Below are 18,794 nucleotides of genomic sequence, written 5' to 3' on the forward strand. Positions count from 1 at the left end.
TCGGCGTAGGCAGTTTCAGTTGGTAACCCCAGGGAGATATCGGCAGGGGGACGTGGTAGAAGAAGAGGCCGGACATCACGCAGCGCACCCTCAAGGTACACAATGAAAAGAACAGGAGACAACGAGTCACCTTGGGGTGTGCCGCGGAGAGTGGGGAATGACGGGCCCTTAGCGGATGGGAGTACAACCCGCAGTACGGTGTCCTGGAGGAGGTAACTGATCATTCGGATTTCATCCGGCTGCAAGAACGATCCCAGCACCGAGATGAGCCGTGGCCTGCTTATACAGTCAAACGCTTTTGACATATCAATGCCTAGGATATCCAGCGCACAGCGATAGCGTTGGCATCGAGCCGCCAACCATCGGTATGACCACACAACATCTGTGGTGCTTCTGCTGGGGCGGAAACCACTCTGTGTGTGTGCAACGAAGTTGTTGACGTCCTTGTTGATCCTCCGCAGCACAGTCAATGATAGAATCTTCCTGAGGGCTATGAGTAAAACCACGGGCCGTAGGTGAGCGACTGGTCCCCTTGATTTGCCAGGCTTTTGTAACGGAATAAGCGACCCACTACCGATGCTGTTCAGGGGCAGACCTGTCTCGACGGCAGAGTTGAGGACCTGGGCGATACTGGAGTAGACGAGGGCAGGTGAGTACTTTAGCAGCTCCCCTGGCATGTTATCTGGGCCACTTGACCTGCCATTGTTCAACTTTCCAGCTGCCTGTGTCACCTCTGCCTCAGAAATAGGCCGCCTCAAGCCGGCGGTACTGAATAGCGCAATCCTGGTCGGCAAGGCCCGGTCGCCGCAGCAACAGTGCACCAGGCTCCGGTGTGTACAGCTTAGAAAAGTGGTCGGTGATTTGGATGGCTACTGAGACTGGCTGTATTACTTGTCTACCCGTTTCATCATGCACAGTGATAGGCTGTTGTTTTGTCGCTGGAGTAGATGGACTGCATGAAACATCTGTGCTGTATCCTTCTTTGCTTCTACTTCCCTCGCCCGAGCGTCCAGCTCATTCGATGCTAGTTCCTTTGCTCGCAGCCGGATTCGGTGTGAGAGGGTGTTCCGCCGATGCTTCAGATCAGCCACTTGTTGTGGATCCCTACTTGTAGTTATCAGCAGTCGTAACCGTTTTTTCTCTTCCGACCAGGAATGTAGCTGATCATCCATGAAACGCTGTTGCTTCTTTGGGGGCTGTGCCAGTCCAATGGTATTCTTTGCCGTTTGCTGGATGAAAGACGAGATCGATGTCCAGTGTGCTTCCGGTGTGGATAAATTCTACTACTACTACTATTTGCTGGGTATCGATCAACTGCATGCAGAAAACTGCCAAATATGGAAGGGGAAATTCCCAGTACACATTCCACGTGACTTCTCTAGGTGAAACGTAGAGCAGAACAGCATTTCTTTACGTTACGGGAACGCGAAGAAAGTTCGCGTGATTCTTTGCGTCGCGTTCCCAAAACGTAGAGCAGAACCTCCCTAGTAGTAGAGTAGGTGAGTCTCTCAACCAAGCGGGCGTGTAACGGCCCATAAGGCATAACCGGTTACCCTGTAAACTGCATCCTTTCACAGAAGCTTTTTTGCGATGCGACACGGGATGCGACAGCCGCGAAACCGGGAAATCCCCAAATCGCAAAAATCACGGACCCCACGCGCGCAACAGCCGCAACAGGGCCATCGCGGAAGTACATGTAGTTGAGCCAAGCTGAACTTTTGCGATGCGACAAGCGATTTGGCGTAGACATCTACGATGTTGGCCTTTTCTACAGCAAAGTATTAAAGTATTAAAGGTTCAAGAGTTGCCTACAAGTTACTTGTAGTCAAGTAGTTGTACCAAACCGTGCGAATACCATGGTGACGTACCCAAATCAGCAAGATCGAAGACTTTGTCGCATCGCTGACTTCTCAGTCTGTGAATGGTATTTCGCGAGTTCCCATCGCACGCGTCCATCGCAGATCGCGTCGCATCGCGTGTCGCAACGCAAAAAAGCTTCTGTGAATCCCGCTCTAACTAGGCTCTTTATAGCTTTTAGCGTTACGATGTGAAGAAACCTGGACGTGCATAGCCATGAATTTGTACACAACTCCCTGCTTACTCTACTCGGGCTGCATTCGTTTTGTCCATACTTTCCAGAGAGTAGACAACTTCACCAGAAAGGATTTTGCAAAAAGAAAAGTAAACGGTAGATGGAAGCGTCCAAAAGTACATAACGGTATCCGCTTCGGAAGATCATCAATACAAAGTCTGTATACCGGTATCTCACCCACACACGCGCAACATATTTACAGTAGTCTATGTACGATTAGTTGTACATGCTAAAACTCATAAAAACCCAGGCTCATTTGTGTTATCCTAATATGGGGCTCTTTATTGAAAACCGGAAGATTTTCGACCCAGGATGACAACCTACTTTCGGCTCGGCTAGCCGTGTTGTGTGTATAGCTTCCATTCTGTAGCCGTACACTACGTAACAGCAAGAGTATATAAACCCCGGGGGGCGCCGATAGATTTCGGCTTGGGTACGGCTGGTTGGTTGTGAATCACCTGACTTGTGGCCAAATGTGGTAAGCATTTGCATCAAGAGTGCATAAACAAATTGTTTATGCACTCTTGTTTGCATGCATAAACAAATTGTTTATGCACTCTTGTTTGCATGCATTCCTGTCCCAGGAAATTGTTTAACTCGATCTACAAGAGAGAATCTTCAAATGCCGGCATTTGAAGATTTCCGACTTTAGACTTCTGGGGTCTGGACTGACCGGCAAGCTCAACTCTGCACACACACACACACACACACACACACACACACACACACACACACACACACACACACACACCAGGCTGAAGAAGTCATCTGGTCATGGGACACAAAGGAGCTAAATTCTATCCAAGCTAGTTATGGGCGTGACAGGATAATAATAATAATAATAATAATAACGTATGAGGAGAAGAGAGCGTGATCATCACCAATGACTCCCCATGGTTGCACACGCTGCTGTGCAAGGCGGCATGCTCATCACGTATACTTATTATTATTTTTTTTTTTAACAACTGAAGTGCAAGCGCACCATCGCCAGACAACATGAAAGTGTCAGAACAGTTCACTGCAGTTAAAACACACCATTCTCGACCTTGCGTGCGTAGATTCCTACAAAAAGTGAATTGTTTTATACTCCGAGAGTAGAATTTATTTTGGTAAAAAAAAGAAAGAAGGTGTTATCGGCAGACTTTGAATCATTTAAATCTGCATGAGAAAAAGTGGGTTAGTTGAAGTTAAAACGAATGTGTCGGCTTGGTTCACCGCATATCGGCTAGGAGCGTGGCTGGGTTCTCAAGGTACTGTTTCCAGAGGTTAGAAAAGCGTGCCACAGTGGCACCGTCGATCACACGATGATCGGCGGACCAGCTAACGTTGAGAATACGCGCCTTGACCACATTGTCGTCTTTGTCAAACCGTGGCACCGCCTGGAATATGCCGAAGAAAAGTACCATAATCACACAGCATAGACCAAAAGAGCGGCTTTGAAGTAACAAAACAGAGAGGCCTTGCAGAACAAATGTCCATAGTGGCGTTGGAAAAATCAGACAACGAAAAAAATCCGCTTATTGGCAAAAGATGCAAGAGTGGCAACGTGGTTTTATTTTCGGCTACTGTAAGTATACAAATTTTCGACCCATTCAAATTTCGGCCTCCCATGGCTAAAACACATTTCGGCCGCATCAAATTTTCGGCCTGTACTGCTGCAACCTGTATACACTCTCACACTACTGAAACTTGCAAAAACAAAATTTCGGCTGCAACAAATTTCCAGTCAAACATGACCAGGCCGAAAATAGCTGAAAATAAATACGCGCCGACTATTTGTTCACTTACAGTATTGAGAAAGGGACCCCAGCGGCCATGCATTGCATGTCACGATGATGAACTACATGTACATGCATGCATAGTCATACACTGTTGCCTGTTGCCGTACAGTGATGCACAGTAAAACATGCCCAGGCTACCATCCGTCCCAGAGGAACACTACCGCTACTTGTAACACCAAGGGATGTTATTGCCAGGCAAATGACCCTGGATCAGAACACCACCTGTACGCAGTGATCACATGTCGAAGGTCCCTTGCGGTGCTCAAGGGTTCTTCCTACATATCGGCTATCACAATGCCGACATTCAAAAATGATATATCACATGGCTACTTAGTTGGGTAGGAAGAATGTCCTTCTTCACCGTAAACGCACGGGCTTCCATGGGAGTCTCAAAAATACACGGCAAGGGTTGGGTCCGAAAGGCTGTTCTGTGACATTGACCACAGGTTTGTTGAAGACAAACGTTTTAGTTCATACTTCTCGAGTCTTTCGTACTTCACTTTCTTTTCTCCTATTTTCTTTCATACTGTGTATTTCGTACTCTTCCACGTATATATTGTTGTTTATTGGTAGATTTCAATATTGAGACGTATTTTCCTGATAAATGTCTCTAGAAAACTGGTTAGGAAATTGTATTATCCATATTTTATTTTTTATTTTTTAGGCGCGCACACTAGCTTCATCATACCATGCAGGTGCATCCGCACACTGTGCAGAATCTTAAGATCGCGTCAATACTCAAATGAATCAAGCAAACATTGTTTTTTGGTACGAAAGAGAGAGAGAGAGAGAGAGAGAGAGAGAGAGAGAGAGAGAGAGAGAGAGAGAATGGGTTTGAATGCACCAGTACACAGCTCAATGAAGACAGGTTACATAGTGAAGGCAGCACGCCGCATATCGACCTATAGTCACAGCTGCATACTCTTGGTTATGGAACCTTGCTCAAACCTATACCACAAAGCTATCACTCATCGTGACATGCTCAGACTCCCTGCCACAGTAGAGTCCACTGACCTGCATGCGTCCCAGAGCACCAATCAGAACCTCCGGTGGGAGCAAGACAGGCCTGGCGTAGGTACCACCAATCTACAGCAAGACCAACAAACCCAACCATGATCAGTCAGATCACACAACACAGGTTTTTCAATGACCAGCTTAGCAAAGCAATCTCTCTCTCTCAATAAACCTGGTAAGCTGGCTTTCAAGACATTCCCCTCACAATCTCATCCAGAGCCAACACGACAGCTCAGACTAGCCAGCCGAAAGTCTGGCCCTATTTTCTCCCCAGGCAGTCTCTCACAAATTGTGGCAACAACTGAACCCCCAAACAGATGCATACATTAACTGGTGACATCCGATGTGTTACAAAGAGTATCGTCATCAACCACCAGACCATAAATACCTCTTTATTTGTTACAAATAGTCTAGAAATTATTAGTGCAAGTTCTCCTCTTCTTCTCCATGCGCTCTTGGCTGACACATTGCTACCAATGTTACAACGTGTCGGCTGAGAGCACACGGAGAAGAAGAGGAGGAGAGATTGTTGCATTATTGAACAGCCGAATGGTACCGTTCACAACTTTACAGAAACAAGTTCAAACAACAATCGAGGAGGATAGCATCAACTCTAACATACCGCTCCAATGTTGGACAAAGAGAAGGTGCCACCGGACATGTCATTCTGCTCCAATTTCCCGGCCGCACCAACGGTCATGAGCCGTTGCAGTTCAGACGCAATTTCAAAGATAGACTTGTCCTGAGAGAGAGAGAGAGAGAGAGAGAGAGAGAGAGAGAGAGAGAGAGAGAGAGAGAGAGAGAGAGAGAGAGAGAGAGAGAGAGAGAGAGAGAGAGAGAGAGAGAGAGGAACACAACAGAGCAAGAAACTGGAAACTCGTTACACTTGGCATTCACAAAGGCTGAGGTGATCTGTTTTCACCACCAGGTACTGTAGCAACGGTACTTCTATTTTAGGTCAGGTGCACCTCGAGGTAGCAGCCCAAGTCCGGTCCGTCCAACCGTCCTACTTTGAGCAGGGCAGTCGCAATTCGAACAAAAACATCTGTATACTGATGCTTGTTCTTTTCTTGAGCTGCATTGCATTTTTGTATCCGAGAAAACAATTTAAATCTGTCTACATTTCTATAAAGTAGGTTAAAAGTCCTCTCCGTGCACAAAGTGCTCAATGCGGGAAAGGACAGAGTTTCCTTTCTATATGTGAGTCAATTTCCTTTGTATACCTTACTGCAGGCATGGCTGTCCACTTTGTAATGGTGGTAAGACTGGACAGTGTGCTAGGTGATGAGTTCAAGTGGAAGTGGGACTTCAGTCAGTACGGGACAGGAAAGTCAAAGCAGCACAATGGCACTCTATGTGAAGTACACTTTGTCACAACCTAGCAGCCACGGTGTACTACGGTGCTGGCAACTGAAATCCGACCCCTGAGCGGTGCGCTCACATCGCAAAGACCCAACACGGTATAGTAAAACTAGGAAATAGAGACCGCTAGAATGTGAACGCATCGCTCAAGGGTCGGATTTCAGTTGCCAGCGCTGTAGTAGATAGATAGGACAGTTCCTTCGTGACAGGTGCATGTAACTTGTACATGTACTCCATGCATGAAAATCCTTTCATCCCCATCACGAGAGGTTTTTACTGCACTCGTGTTACAGCTGGCTTTGGCCATTACATGTACCACTGTGCGTATACATCGTAACAGGTACAAGTATATAGTATGCTGATCCCAGTAGCCAAACTTTACCGGCTCGAGTGACTTACTTGAACGGACTTGATGTTGGGAACGAGCAAGCCAGTTGGAGTATCCATTGCTACACCAAAGTTGTGTTCCGCCTGACATCGCACACGTACAAAACAACACCAACAGCAGCAGCAGCAGCAGCAAAAGCAGCAGAGTACCCTTTATTGATGGCTTGTGGAGGAGAAATTACAAACAGCAGCGAAAAGCCATTGGTCGGACAAGACAATTTGTTGTCTTCTTCTTAAATTTGTTCATAGGCAACACGATTATAACCACCTTGAAATAATCGTACTTTCCTACCTTTGCTAGTGTTGAAACACATCAACACTAGTAGCAGTAAGAGTGCTCCGAAGTACAAGGGATGTATAGCCCATATTTCATCGCTTCAAATCACAAGATAAAATTATTGGTGCGGCTTTGGCCGCACCTGCCGCACCGGTTCCGGTGCCCACTGCATACACCTGCACATGCACATGTACTCAGATTGAGAAAATTGACCTCATGCTACATTGCCTGTTGGCTGTATAAGCAAGCCAACAGCCAAGACCATCATAAAGTCTTGAAAGTCATGAGTGGTGAATGACGACCTTGCAGTCAGCAGTGTCATCTAATGATCTTACCTTGTAGGTGAGTTCTGTGCAAGCGCTGTTAGGACTGCTGTTCAGTATCGGATACTCCAACATTGCCATTGACGCAGCCTGGGAAGAAGAAGAAGAAGAAGGGGGGGGGGGGGGGGGGGGATAAAACAGCCGTATGCACTAATGGCAGGTGTAGAAGCTTTGTACACTTACAAGGACAGGAAACATGAGCTACAAGTGGGAACAGGCAACTTTCTGTAATTATCAGCGCTGAAATCTCTACCGCTAAGTCTGTACTCTTCAGTGCCTATAAATGAAAAGCTGTCTTATCTCAGTGATCTCTCACCACCTGCTATCAACTACGCAGTATCGCTCGCACAGAGGAAGGGATTTGCTAAAATCGACACTTGAACAATGTGGGCCAAAGGCCCCAAACTCCCCAAACCTACTTATCTCTAACGCAAGGCTACTGTGTACAGTACTGTGCTCAGCGAGCCACACACTAGTGGAGCTTACAGCTACAACTACATTGTATATGACAACGTGTATGGGCAGACAGTTGCTCATATTACCTTCAGGAAGAACGGCATGTAGGAGAGCTTGGTACCGCGGCTAGTGGCGATGTCTTTCAATTGCTCACGCACACTAATATAATAGAAGGAAATCCACAAACGCACGCACACACCGACACAGACCAATATCACCAAGAGATATAACAATGAGCAATGAAAAAAACTCCAATGTTCACCATTAACCAGCATTGTACAGTGAGGCCTTGAGAGAGAGAGAGAGAGAGAGAGAGAGAGAGAGAGAGAGAGAGAGAGAGAGAGAGAGAGAGAGAGAGAGAGAGAGAGAGAGAGAGAGAGAGAGAGAGAGAGACAGAGACAGAGAGAGAGACAGAGAGAGAGACAGAGAGCAGGGGCGTAGCCAGGACCATGGTCAAGGGGGGGGGGGGGTGCCCATAATTTTCTTCCAAAAACGTTCTTTAGAGGAATCTTGTATATACATGTATGCATATTGTACTTGAAGTATACGCATGCTAGTGCGGTGTACACCTTGAATTTATGCATTATGAATGTCTCCAGCTTCCCATTCCAACAATATACACATTTGCATTGCATTGTCAACTGTTCTCTATGTATCGTCATGATGTGAATAGAGCGAAAACATTCAATAAAAATTTGGGCCTTCTCTGTGTGACAGCTAGTGTACTGTATACTATGCTATTATTAAAGTGATAGTTTGGGAGTAGATATCCGATACTAATGATGTGTTTAGAGCAAGAAAAATTAACAGTATGCAGGTCTGAGGTGACTGGTGACTGGAAATCAAGTCAGGACCCACAGTTAAAGCTGAATCTGTTTGATCATACATGTACAGCAGGGGCGTCGGAAGGTATTTTAGTGTGGTACGGTCAGCCATCTGCATGCCAAGCCAGACCCATGGTCGAAATTTTTGAAAGGGGTGCTTTAGCACCCAAAGCCCCCCCCCCCCCCCCCCCTGCCTACGCGCCTGGAGAGAGAGAGAGAGAGACAGAAAAAGAAAGAAAGAAGGAAGGAAAGAAAGAGAGAGGGAGAGAAGGAAGTGCGACCTTGCTTGTGCGACTCGGTCATAATGCTTAACACAATGCCACCGATGTGTTCTGCTGTATGTGACATCCCAACAAGACAGCGCCAACATATTTCGGTCAGGTCAAACAACAACAACAACAACAACAACAGCAACAACAACAACAGCAACAACAACAACAACAACAACAACAACAACAACAACAACAACAACAACAACAACAACAAACCATACCAGACTAAATAAACTACAGGACCACAGGACATACATTACAAGCTGGTCCATGCTGATCTCATCGTTGAAGCCAAACGTCGGAATGGCATTGGCAGCGGTCATCGTTTTCACCATTGCCTTTCGAATTCCCTTGATCGCCTCCACTTTATCCGCTACGATTGCCGATGATCTCAGCGGCCTGGCAGGCATCGATGCTGGTGGTGTTGGTGGTGTAGGGGTCGCTGTGGTCTCTGGAGCTGCTGGAAAGAGAATAAAAAGAAAGAAAGAGAAGAGAAGTTGCAATGATTGAATAATGCCCATCTGGCCTAACCATTGGCCACGTGTAAACGGCATGAATTAATACCATTATGTACAAACCTGCTGGATGAAAGTTGCTCCTTGTACCGGTTTTTTTTCAAGATCTGCAAAACACCGGTTCGGCCAGCAATGTGTGTACCAAGAGCTCTCTTGGTGGTACAGATGACTTCGTAAAAAATCGTGTTCGGCTGTTCAGTATTCTCTCCTCTCCCCCATGCGCTCTCAGCCGAAGAAACGTAATGATATTATTCCTGCCATTATGAAGATGTCCCTGGTTGGAGTCATTTGAATGCTTCTGCTACATTTGGCATGCGCTCTCTTTCTTATCTGGGCGTGCAGTGCAGTGAAGCGTATAACAATAATAATATTATTTCGCATGCACGCTTTCCGGGAAGTGGACGGGCCAGAGAAAGACTGTGCTTTGTACGACGGCAGTGACTGAATACAACAACAAAGCGAAAACACTGAAGATTTCCATTTCTACACATTTTGCAAAGCTCAATTGTTTACTGCTGCACCTAAAAAAAGTGCTCTTCACATGCTATCCTTTTTTTTGCTTGAATACAAAATTCTACTCTGGCAGTACGACATGTTCTGGCTGCATCGGCGTATCGGCCTGGTACACTGGAATAACCAGATCAGTGCTTGCAATGTGCCCAATTCCCCTTGGGGTTTCCTAATAAGAGCCAGTTTCATGTGGTTGTTGAAACTTGTTCCTGATATGGGTGGGCTTAGTCGTGTTATTTGGGGGACCTTTGTACCTCACTGGGCCCCGGCTCTACTATAGAACGTGTATGGTGCATGTGCGGTTTGTGCATGCAGCGGCGCCCAGAGCAAGATTCACATCATCACTTCTTTGCGAAGCTAACTGCTACACATGACTGGCACGGCTGAGGAAAGTTCAGCTTTTGCAACCCATGGTACAACATGCCACGAAGTACATTCAATATTGTGGTACAACTCCCTGCACCAAAACAAGAGAGTCTAGTCGCCAAATACTTCACACATTGGGGCCTGTAATTCTACACACGCGCACACGCACACCCACGCACGCACGCACACCCACGCACGCACGCACACAACACACACATACTGAAATGTCGGTCTTACGTTCAGAGAGGAAACGAACAATGTCTTCTTTCAGAACACGCCCTTGCTTGCCCGAGGCAGGAACAGTGCCAAGATCAACCTGTTGTTGCACCACAGCAGCAGCAGGAGCAACAGCAACAACAACATATGCAAATAGCCAGTTCCAAAGTATTCAGGAATAGAGAGTTAAAGACATGAGCGAGAGAGAGAGAGAGAGAGAGAGAGAGAGAGAGAGAGAGAGAGAGAGAGAGAGAGAGAGAGAGAGAGAGAGAGAGAGAGAGAGAGAGAGAGAGAGAGAGAGAGAGTGAGTGTGAGAGACACGGAGAGAGGTGGCCAGGCCAGCAGAACTCAACTTAGCCACAGTCATTATTCACGGCAGTGAACTCACATTGTTCTCTCGCGCTATTCGTCTCACTGCCGGGGTGGCAAGTACCCGAGCTCTGCCGAGATCCTGAGGAGGGTAGAGGAAATAATGAAATTAACTGATAAGCAATTTACACGGAAAGCCACAGAGCATTGCATCTATACAATGTAGCTGCTGCTGCAGGTGAAATCCAGCTACTTACATGCATACCTTACTTCCCCGGTTAAAAGTCGCACCCCCTTCTTCAGGCTTGAGCCATATTGTTTAGATATATTCACTTCAGTAGTAAGTCATGCTCGATTGTAAGTCGCATCCCCCTTTTTGCCCTTGAATTTTAGTGTTAAAAGGTGCAACTATTATTATTAAATATTCGGGGAAATACGGTACAGTCAACTTCGTTTATAACGACATTCGGCGGGGCATCAAAAAAGTGTCGTTATTCGCGAAGTGTCGTTATACCGAAGTCTCATTATGTATTACAGTTGGATGGAACTTTGCTCTGGGCATGGACATTCTGTCGTTATTCGCGAATGGTCGTTATATCCGCAGTCGTTATTAGCGAAGTTGACTGTATACAACATTGCACCCGGCGATGGGCACACAGCTCAATCAAGGAGTAGCAAGACAAATCTATCCACTAAGGGGCTATCCGGCATTATCGATAATTTTCACGAAACAAAAAAGTTTAGTTAGGACCTTCCCCACCCACCCACCCCCCTGAACGAAAAATAGATTGACTTGACAGCAAGAATGCCTGGATGTCTCTCATATCAATATTTTTCAAAATGAAACTCCCCTTGACCCACCCACCCATATACGAAACTTTTTCTCTTCGTGTAAAAGATCGATAATTATGGACGGCCCCTACTAACAAGGTAGATGAAACCACCTTGGAGGTGAAAGAGACTTTTACAGAAGAAGTGCTATTTTCTCTATTCCAAGCTTTTTCTCTGGCATGCATCGACCCCAGAGAGAGAGAGCAACTTCGCGAATTCGGCGGTATTACAATTATTAGTGATGCAGTTGGTTGTTCCTACGTGGATTGCATTGACACCATAAATGATATTTTTATGGCGGATACCTATGCACTTCGTTATACTTCCGGGGTAAAAAGAAAATGGGGAAACTGCTTTTTTTCATACATTCAAGCCGTCAACAATACTAGAAGAATAGGAATATCATCTCGGTGGTCTATGTAAGCCAGGAAACAACTTGGCTTGGAAGCAGAGAAAGGCGCAGTTCAGTTCTTCTGAAAAAGGTTGTTCACTCATTGCATAAATCAGTAATCCCATGCCATATCCATACCTCACAGTCACTGCTTGGTGTATTCAGTGTAGGTTCTGGCATTGATGCTGCTGGCGCTGCTACCAGTAGATCTTCTTCTGTGAGCGACAAATAAAAAACATAGCAAATTGAACGCTTTGAAACGACTGCTGCCCTCGTTCCTTCTGATTTGCCTTTGAACGCTAGGGTCGTTTTTCAGCTCTGCACACGCAAATGTTTAGCAAACCGCATGTTCAGGCAGAATGCAATTTCTTCTCACACTCAAATTCACCCACAGGGCAGTGGACACCGGGACAGTGTATCAGTATTCTGCGGTGCTATGTCACATGTACTGTTATCAACAACAGTTGGTACTACAGCACAGTCAGGCCGGGAGAAAAAAGCCAGCCCGATCATAGCAGCGCATTCCTTCCAGCAAATTGATTGAAGAGTAAAGACATTGAATTCGGCGAAGTGTTTAACCCTTTGTGCGCTCAACGAGCGATTTCGCTCGTTTCAAATGCGCGTCACATGTTTGATCGTCATGCTTGACTGGTTTACCGCATCGCGCCGAGACTTCACCACCGCGTAGCTGAGAAGATTTCCTTGACGTAGGTCGCCACTAATTTTTTTTTGATAGCACGCTTTGAAAGTGATTTTGCGATATGTCAAAATTAGAATTTTGACTTTTCCAGCGATGGATGCAGACGAGGCTCTTCGCCTAATACAAGACGCGGACCAAGCAGATCTCCCAGTAGAGGATATTGCTTGCTCTTCAGGCGACGAGGTATGAGACTCGGACAACGATTTTAATTCGTCTGACGAGGAAGATATTGCTATTCCTGTTCCCGTTGCTGCTCGTGGACGTGGCGCTGAACGATTCCATTCAGAAAAACACAACTTGTAAATACAAATTCTCAAAAACTGTGGAGTTACAGGGGATTATTGTCGGAATGGAAAATTTGATCATTTTCTCCAAAACCAGTGGACTCACAAAGGGTAAAAAAAACCCTCGTGCCAAGACTCCGCTGCAACTTAATTCACCAGTACAGTATGCTAATCTCATATGGACAAAAGAGGCGGTGGAAACACAACCGGTGAATGGCAGTAAAGCATTGCTGCATACATGTACATCATATGGCCAGCTCTATTCTCCGATAGGGTCAGAGGGTACATGGGCTACCATGTGTGAATGTGACAAATTTGAGCACACATGCCGGTAGGGCCGGTGTATGTGCTAGCCTGGACACAACATGTGTGCCTGCGCTCGAATTGCATGTACAACTACTGCATGCACGTACCTGTGGGCACGGCACTGTCATATTCCACTTGGATGTCATACAGCCTGGCCCCAACCTTTGCTATCTGGTCAACCTCATAATACGTGGCCTTGATTACACCAGCCATTGGGCTCTTCAGGGTAGCGGACGTCTGAAGGCATCCAACAGAAACCAGCACAAGATCACAGATCGAACATCCAACAGAAACCAGCACAAGATCACAGATTGGGGCAAAAAATACAAATCCTTAAAAAAAGCCACACATTCAATGGAGAACATCTCGGCAATTGGCAAACGAAATCTGAGACACACGTTTAGGCGGCTGAATAGTATTACAGTTTAGTCAGCATTCACAGCGCTACTCAGCAGGCTCTACCAGTCAACGATGTTTCGTTATTGGAGTTTATGCCATTCTGCTGTCCTCTACCCTGACTTCATACCCATGCGCACGCACGCACACATGTACAAACACACACACACACACACACCGGTTTGAGCGTCTTTTAAGAACACAAATGAGCACCTTATCTGTTAGGACTTCACAAATCGGGACTGCTCTACCGACGACATCTCCGGGCTTCACAAACCTGCACACACACAGACACACACAGACACACACACACACACACACACACACACACACACACACAAACATACACATGTACAGACAGACAGACAGACAGACACACACACACACACACACACACACACACACACACACACAAAGACACACACACATGGAATGAACGCAGGAATAGGAAGAAGCCAGTGATATCGCCGATATCTCAAATACACAGTAATAGGTACTTGTAGTTAGAGTGAGAAGAAAATAATATCAGTACAGTAATATGCCTTGAATATCGAACTTTTTTCACCAAACGAATTATTTTAGTTTGGACCCAACCCCTGCCTCTCAGAACGTAAAAAATGTTGACATAATACATGCAAAAGTCGCAAGTGACTAGTGTGTCACTGATCCTATAGCCGTGTACATGTATCAATGTTTTCTAAAACGAAATTGGTCAACCCCCTCCCACCCCATAACGAAATTATTTCGTTTTGTGAAAAAACTTCGATATTAATTTTGTGGACGACCCCTTATACGAGGCATAACACAAGGGAAGAACTGGCAGAAATGATTACGTCAATTCCCAACAAGCAGCTCTGAAAGGTCCACATTTTGCACTTTGATCAGACTTTAATCCCTTTATCCAAGCCAAGATAAACCCTTTGATCAATCAATCAGGATAGGTCACATGTTACGGACCCAGTTGCAAACAAAGAGCATAAGACAGTATCTGTGTGTATTCAGCATCATCTCGGCCTTGATGTAGCGATGCAGGTTCCACTCAAGACCAGACACAAAGCTATGAGCCCACACATCATGGATGTTTGACTCGAGGCTACTTGCATGGCTATGCACAATCACCGGGGTATTCAGAATGCACAGTTGCTACAATGGCACAGCAGCGACAAAACCTATGCTAGCTAACTGCAGCCTTGATCACGTGCACAGCCACATTCACACATGCACATGTACATGTATGAGTACACTACGCTTATACGAGCTCACCACTCAGTGACTGTTGCCTCCTCCATTCCTTCAGTCAAATCCTTCAGAATGAATGGCTTCACAACCTTGGCGTGCCGGCCTGCGATGTCAGGTGCAGAAAGGCACACGAAGCCAAAGCAAAAGACGTGTACAGTTCACCACGCGTGCAATGCATACAGTTCAGGCACGCAAAGCAAGCGCATAGTTGGAAAGGCAGATCACGGGGTACTTTGAAGCAAATCTAGCAAGCACAGCTACAGACAGGAGGACACATTTTAGATGGTAGTGCAAGCAATCAAGAACTTACATGATGCAGTTTGGAAGTATCTCGCTCCAATGGAGGGATGACTGGCTAATGGAGAGCGCACTATTGAATGCTGGATAGAGACAAAAAGAAGAGTTCGGAGTCAGCCTATGATCTATGAAATACTAATACATGTGCCGGTGTGTTGTAGGCAAATGGAATGGGCGGCATTCAAGACAATAGAGAGGTTAAGATGCACGTTATTTCCGACGTGACGCGCAATTTCACGTCAAATTTGGCGTTAAACTCCAAATTTCGACGTGAGCTGCAGGTCACTCGCGTTGTTTTTCGACGCGCGGGCCAAATAACGCGACCTGAACTTTCGCGTCATGTTGGAAATAACGTGCATCTTAACCTCTCTAATAGCCAAGTTCACCATTCCTAAATCCCGCATCTCATTTATAATAGAGAAATGTATGCAATAGTGAGTTTCAATAGACCTCTGGTTTCAAAAACCTTTAGGCCAGCATCTATACCACATAAAATCTGTGGATCACTTTGTGCATAAATTTTCCGAAATTGGTTGTTTGTTATCCAATCGCTTAGAAATCTATACCGGTATGAGAAAAATAATAAATTGGGGGAATTGCCCGAGCAATATCCCAAAGAAAATTCTCAAAAAGCTCAAACCCAATTCGAAAAGTCTAGTCTGTAGAAGTCTGGACTTTTGAAAGGCACTATAGTAAATTGTAGGATTTTTATTCAATGCAGTTTAATACCTTGTACTGTGAATTTCTGAAAAGCTCACACTTTGTAGAATTACAATAGGAAGTCTCTAAGGTAGCTGTTGGTACCTTGTGCGCATTTGCAGCCTTTCTTGTGCAATTCGTTCTGGACATACAGCTGACGCATCTTAGGCCCTGTGCAAGAAGATGTTGTGAAAGCCGGGGTGGAAACACCAATGTCAGATGACATAATTATGACTATAAACTCAAATAGAGCAGTACTGGCTATTTCAAATCACGTACGCGAGCGAAGGCAGATCTCCGGCCTCCAAGACCTAAAAGCGACATCGTATTGCAACTAATCTGATCTCCTGCTAAATCCCTGCTTCTAACTCACGGTACTTCTATTCCACTGAGTTCTCTCAGCCTCGCCAGAGAAACTGAGCGAGAACACGAAACAAAAAAAGCTGCCAGAGCTAGAGCCACTCAGCTCAGAACTACGGTCAGTGCTGATGATTTTGGGCAGGTGAAGGTGATTCCCCTCATTGCAACACAGCGCGCTGTTTGAGTCGAGTGTGAGTACATTTTTCTGTGGAGCTTGTCATACGATCATGTACTTTTTGAGAAAAAAACGCTTTTGATTCTCCAAAAAATGCATCTTTTTGATCGATCGATCGCGATCTCGCAGTCTCAAATATTCAGAACACAGCTGGAAAGCTGGATTCACCCCTCCTGACCTCCTCCTGTCTTCTTTCTTGGAAAGTGTGGCCAGGTGCCTTTTCGATATCCACGGTCTTTAGTCAATGCATATTCCTTTATCAGGTTGCAATGGCCTGACTGATTGGCTTCACTGTGACTGTGACTTTCAGCTGCATTTCGTGGATTGAACCAACTTTGGGAAGAAGTTGAAACCCATACAACTATCAATATTTCACGTTCACTCTGAAAACCTGGCTGCTATGGCTTCAATCATGGTGGGCGGTCGTGCTGGCGTGCGTTTCGCTCAAAGCTGCAGGCGAGTGTGGAGTCGCCAGTCCGGATGTGTTCTAGTTGGCCAGAGACACTGTGTCTCTTGTCCTGGCGTAACACAGCACCCATCTGCTGAGAACACTTCCCAGAACCGTTCCAGGAGCAATGCTTTCTATGGTGCTTTCTTGGGCTGTGCTGCAGCTACTGCGTATGCGTTTGGTCAGTGGAACAGAAATGTGCTGGCAGACGAAAGTGAAGAGAAAGGTGCGGATGACACGGATGAAGACAATGGGCCAAAGAGGCCGAAGCGACGCAAGCCGCGTCTCAGCTTTCATGATAGGAATGTAATGGCGTACGAGGATCGTATTCGGTCTTACAGTACACCCGACAAAATCTTCAGATACTTTGCGACTCTGAAGACGAAGGATGAAAAAGGCTTGGATGTGATCATGATGACGCCGCAGGATTTCGTGCGTGCAATCCTTCGCGGCCAAATTCAACCGGAAGGCTACGGCCTGGATCAGTTTAAGCGATTTGACATGGACCGCTATCAGCGATACCTGGCCCGTCATCATGATGAGTCAGAGTCGAACATCTTCGTGAAAGTGATGCAGTGCGGCTTGATCAGCTTCTCCGACTATCTCTTCCTCATCACTATCCTGTCAACGCCGTCAAAGCATTTCGAGATCGCATTCCGCATGTTTGACCTCAATGGTGATGGCGAGCTGCAGCTGTCCGAGTTTGACACAGTGCGTGCGGTGATCGCTGGCAACTCACCAATGGGAATGCGGCATCGTGACCACTTCGTCACTGGAAACGTCTCCGGTCAGGTTGGCTCTGGCCTGACGTCGTACTTCTTCGGCCAGAACTGCGATGGGAAGCTGACCTACCAAGAGTTCCAGGCGTTTGTTTCTCAGCTGAAGGAGCAAGTGCTGCGCCTTGAGTTTAACAGCTACAGTCCGTGGGAGGGTAAGATCTCCGAACTGGATCTGTGCCACGCCCTTCTCACCTACACTGGCTTCTCGGAGCAGAAACAACGCAAGTTCCGGAAACGAGTCAAGGCAGCCTATGGTACGTGGAAGGAGGGAATCAGCTTTGAGCAGTTTCTAGAACTTGCCAAGTTCACGGAGAACGTCGACGACATGGTGGTTGCCTTCTCTGTACTCACGTCCGCCTCTGTACCTATTGGACCAGAAGACATGAAGCTAGCAGGCCGCATTGTTGCTGGAGTGGAGCTGAGTGATCATCTTGTAGAGGTCCTTATCACTATGTTTGATGAGGATGGCGATGGAAAGCTGTCTGAGAAGGAGTTTGTGCAGGTGTTGAGGAAGCGCCAGCATCGAGGCCTCGACTCTCCCATGGACACCGGATTCTCTCGTGTGCTTGCTGCCGCGTACAAGTGTATGTACGAGCAGTTTGTCATCAAGCGGCAGGCAAACGTTGCTTTGCCTGTTGTCCTTGACCGTGACGTCAAATTGGTGTGATTTGCCTCTTGCCTTGTCTTCTTTGTAATGGTCGGTGCTGACTCTGGATTGGCCTCACGATTTGCGTGCTGACTCTGGATTGGCCTCACGATATGCGTGCTGACTCTGGATTGGCCTCACGATATGCAATGGTTGACTGTATTATCTGACTTAGGTTGTGACGGGCTGGACTGCCCTTCTTTTTGGTTTTCTTTCATTCTGTGTAGTGCTGGTCACTTTCCACCCACTTCTTTTTTTCTCAGCAAGTCTGTATGCCGATTTTTAGCTTATGTAGGAGTGTTGGCGCTACACTACAGTTGCCTTCTTTGCCGTACCATGCATGCATGATTGCCTCATTTTTGCAGACTTTGCTTTCCACGCTGTGTATTGTCGCCGCAAGATGCGGATGATGTCTATCCATTCTTGCACGTTGTCTGCTTGTGATGGGCTTGGCCAGGTTTCCATTGACCTGCTCATCTTTGCTGCTGATGCTCCTCCTGTTGTTTGTGATTGATCTGTTCATGCTAATTTTTTTTTTG

At 46.3% G+C, this 18,794-nt stretch overlaps 2 protein-coding genes across 5 annotated transcripts in view; one reads left to right on the forward strand and one right to left on the reverse strand.

Moving 5' to 3' along the window:
* Window positions 1–2,864: 2,864 nt before the first annotated feature.
* LOC135830677 (lipoamide acyltransferase component of branched-chain alpha-keto acid dehydrogenase complex, mitochondrial-like) lies at window positions 2,865–16,312 on the reverse strand. Of its 4 annotated transcripts, none has more exons than XM_065342911.1 (16): window positions 16,127–16,312; window positions 15,953–16,018; window positions 15,162–15,231; window positions 14,876–14,954; window positions 13,826–13,889; window positions 13,324–13,453; window positions 12,065–12,141; window positions 10,784–10,846; window positions 10,417–10,495; window positions 9,044–9,245; window positions 7,779–7,851; window positions 7,249–7,326; window positions 6,649–6,720; window positions 5,510–5,629; window positions 4,888–4,959; window positions 2,865–3,471 (listed from the first exon to the last, which is right to left on the reverse strand). In XM_065342911.1, the coding sequence occupies exons 1-16, from the start codon at window positions 16,169–16,171 to the stop codon at window positions 3,304–3,306; spliced, it is 1,458 nt and encodes a 485-aa protein (XP_065198983.1). In that variant the 5' UTR covers window positions 16,172–16,312; the 3' UTR covers window positions 2,865–3,303. The 4 variants fall into 4 exon arrangements, with proteins under 4 accessions (XP_065198983.1, XP_065198977.1, XP_065198997.1 ...); XM_065342905.1 differs by having other exon boundaries at window positions 9,044–9,248; window positions 16,127–16,311; XM_065342925.1 differs by lacking the exon at window positions 10,784–10,846.
* A 193-nt stretch (window positions 16,313–16,505) lies between these two features.
* LOC135830715 (calcium uptake protein 1, mitochondrial-like) overlaps window positions 16,506–18,794 on the forward strand; it is a 2,583-nt gene continuing 294 nt past the window's right edge. Inside the window, exon 1 of the mRNA XM_065342945.1 lies at window positions 16,506–18,794. This exon is cut by the window's right edge and continues 294 nt beyond it. Coding sequence (XP_065199017.1) covers window positions 16,783–18,276 — 1,494 coding nt within the window. The 5' untranslated portion in view covers window positions 16,506–16,782 and the 3' untranslated portion in view covers window positions 18,277–18,794.

The sequence above is a fragment of the Sycon ciliatum genome, chromosome 1, assembly GCF_964019385.1.
Source record: "Sycon ciliatum chromosome 1, ocSycCili1.1, whole genome shotgun sequence".
Classification (NCBI taxonomy): domain Eukaryota; kingdom Metazoa; phylum Porifera; class Calcarea; order Leucosolenida; family Sycettidae; genus Sycon; species Sycon ciliatum.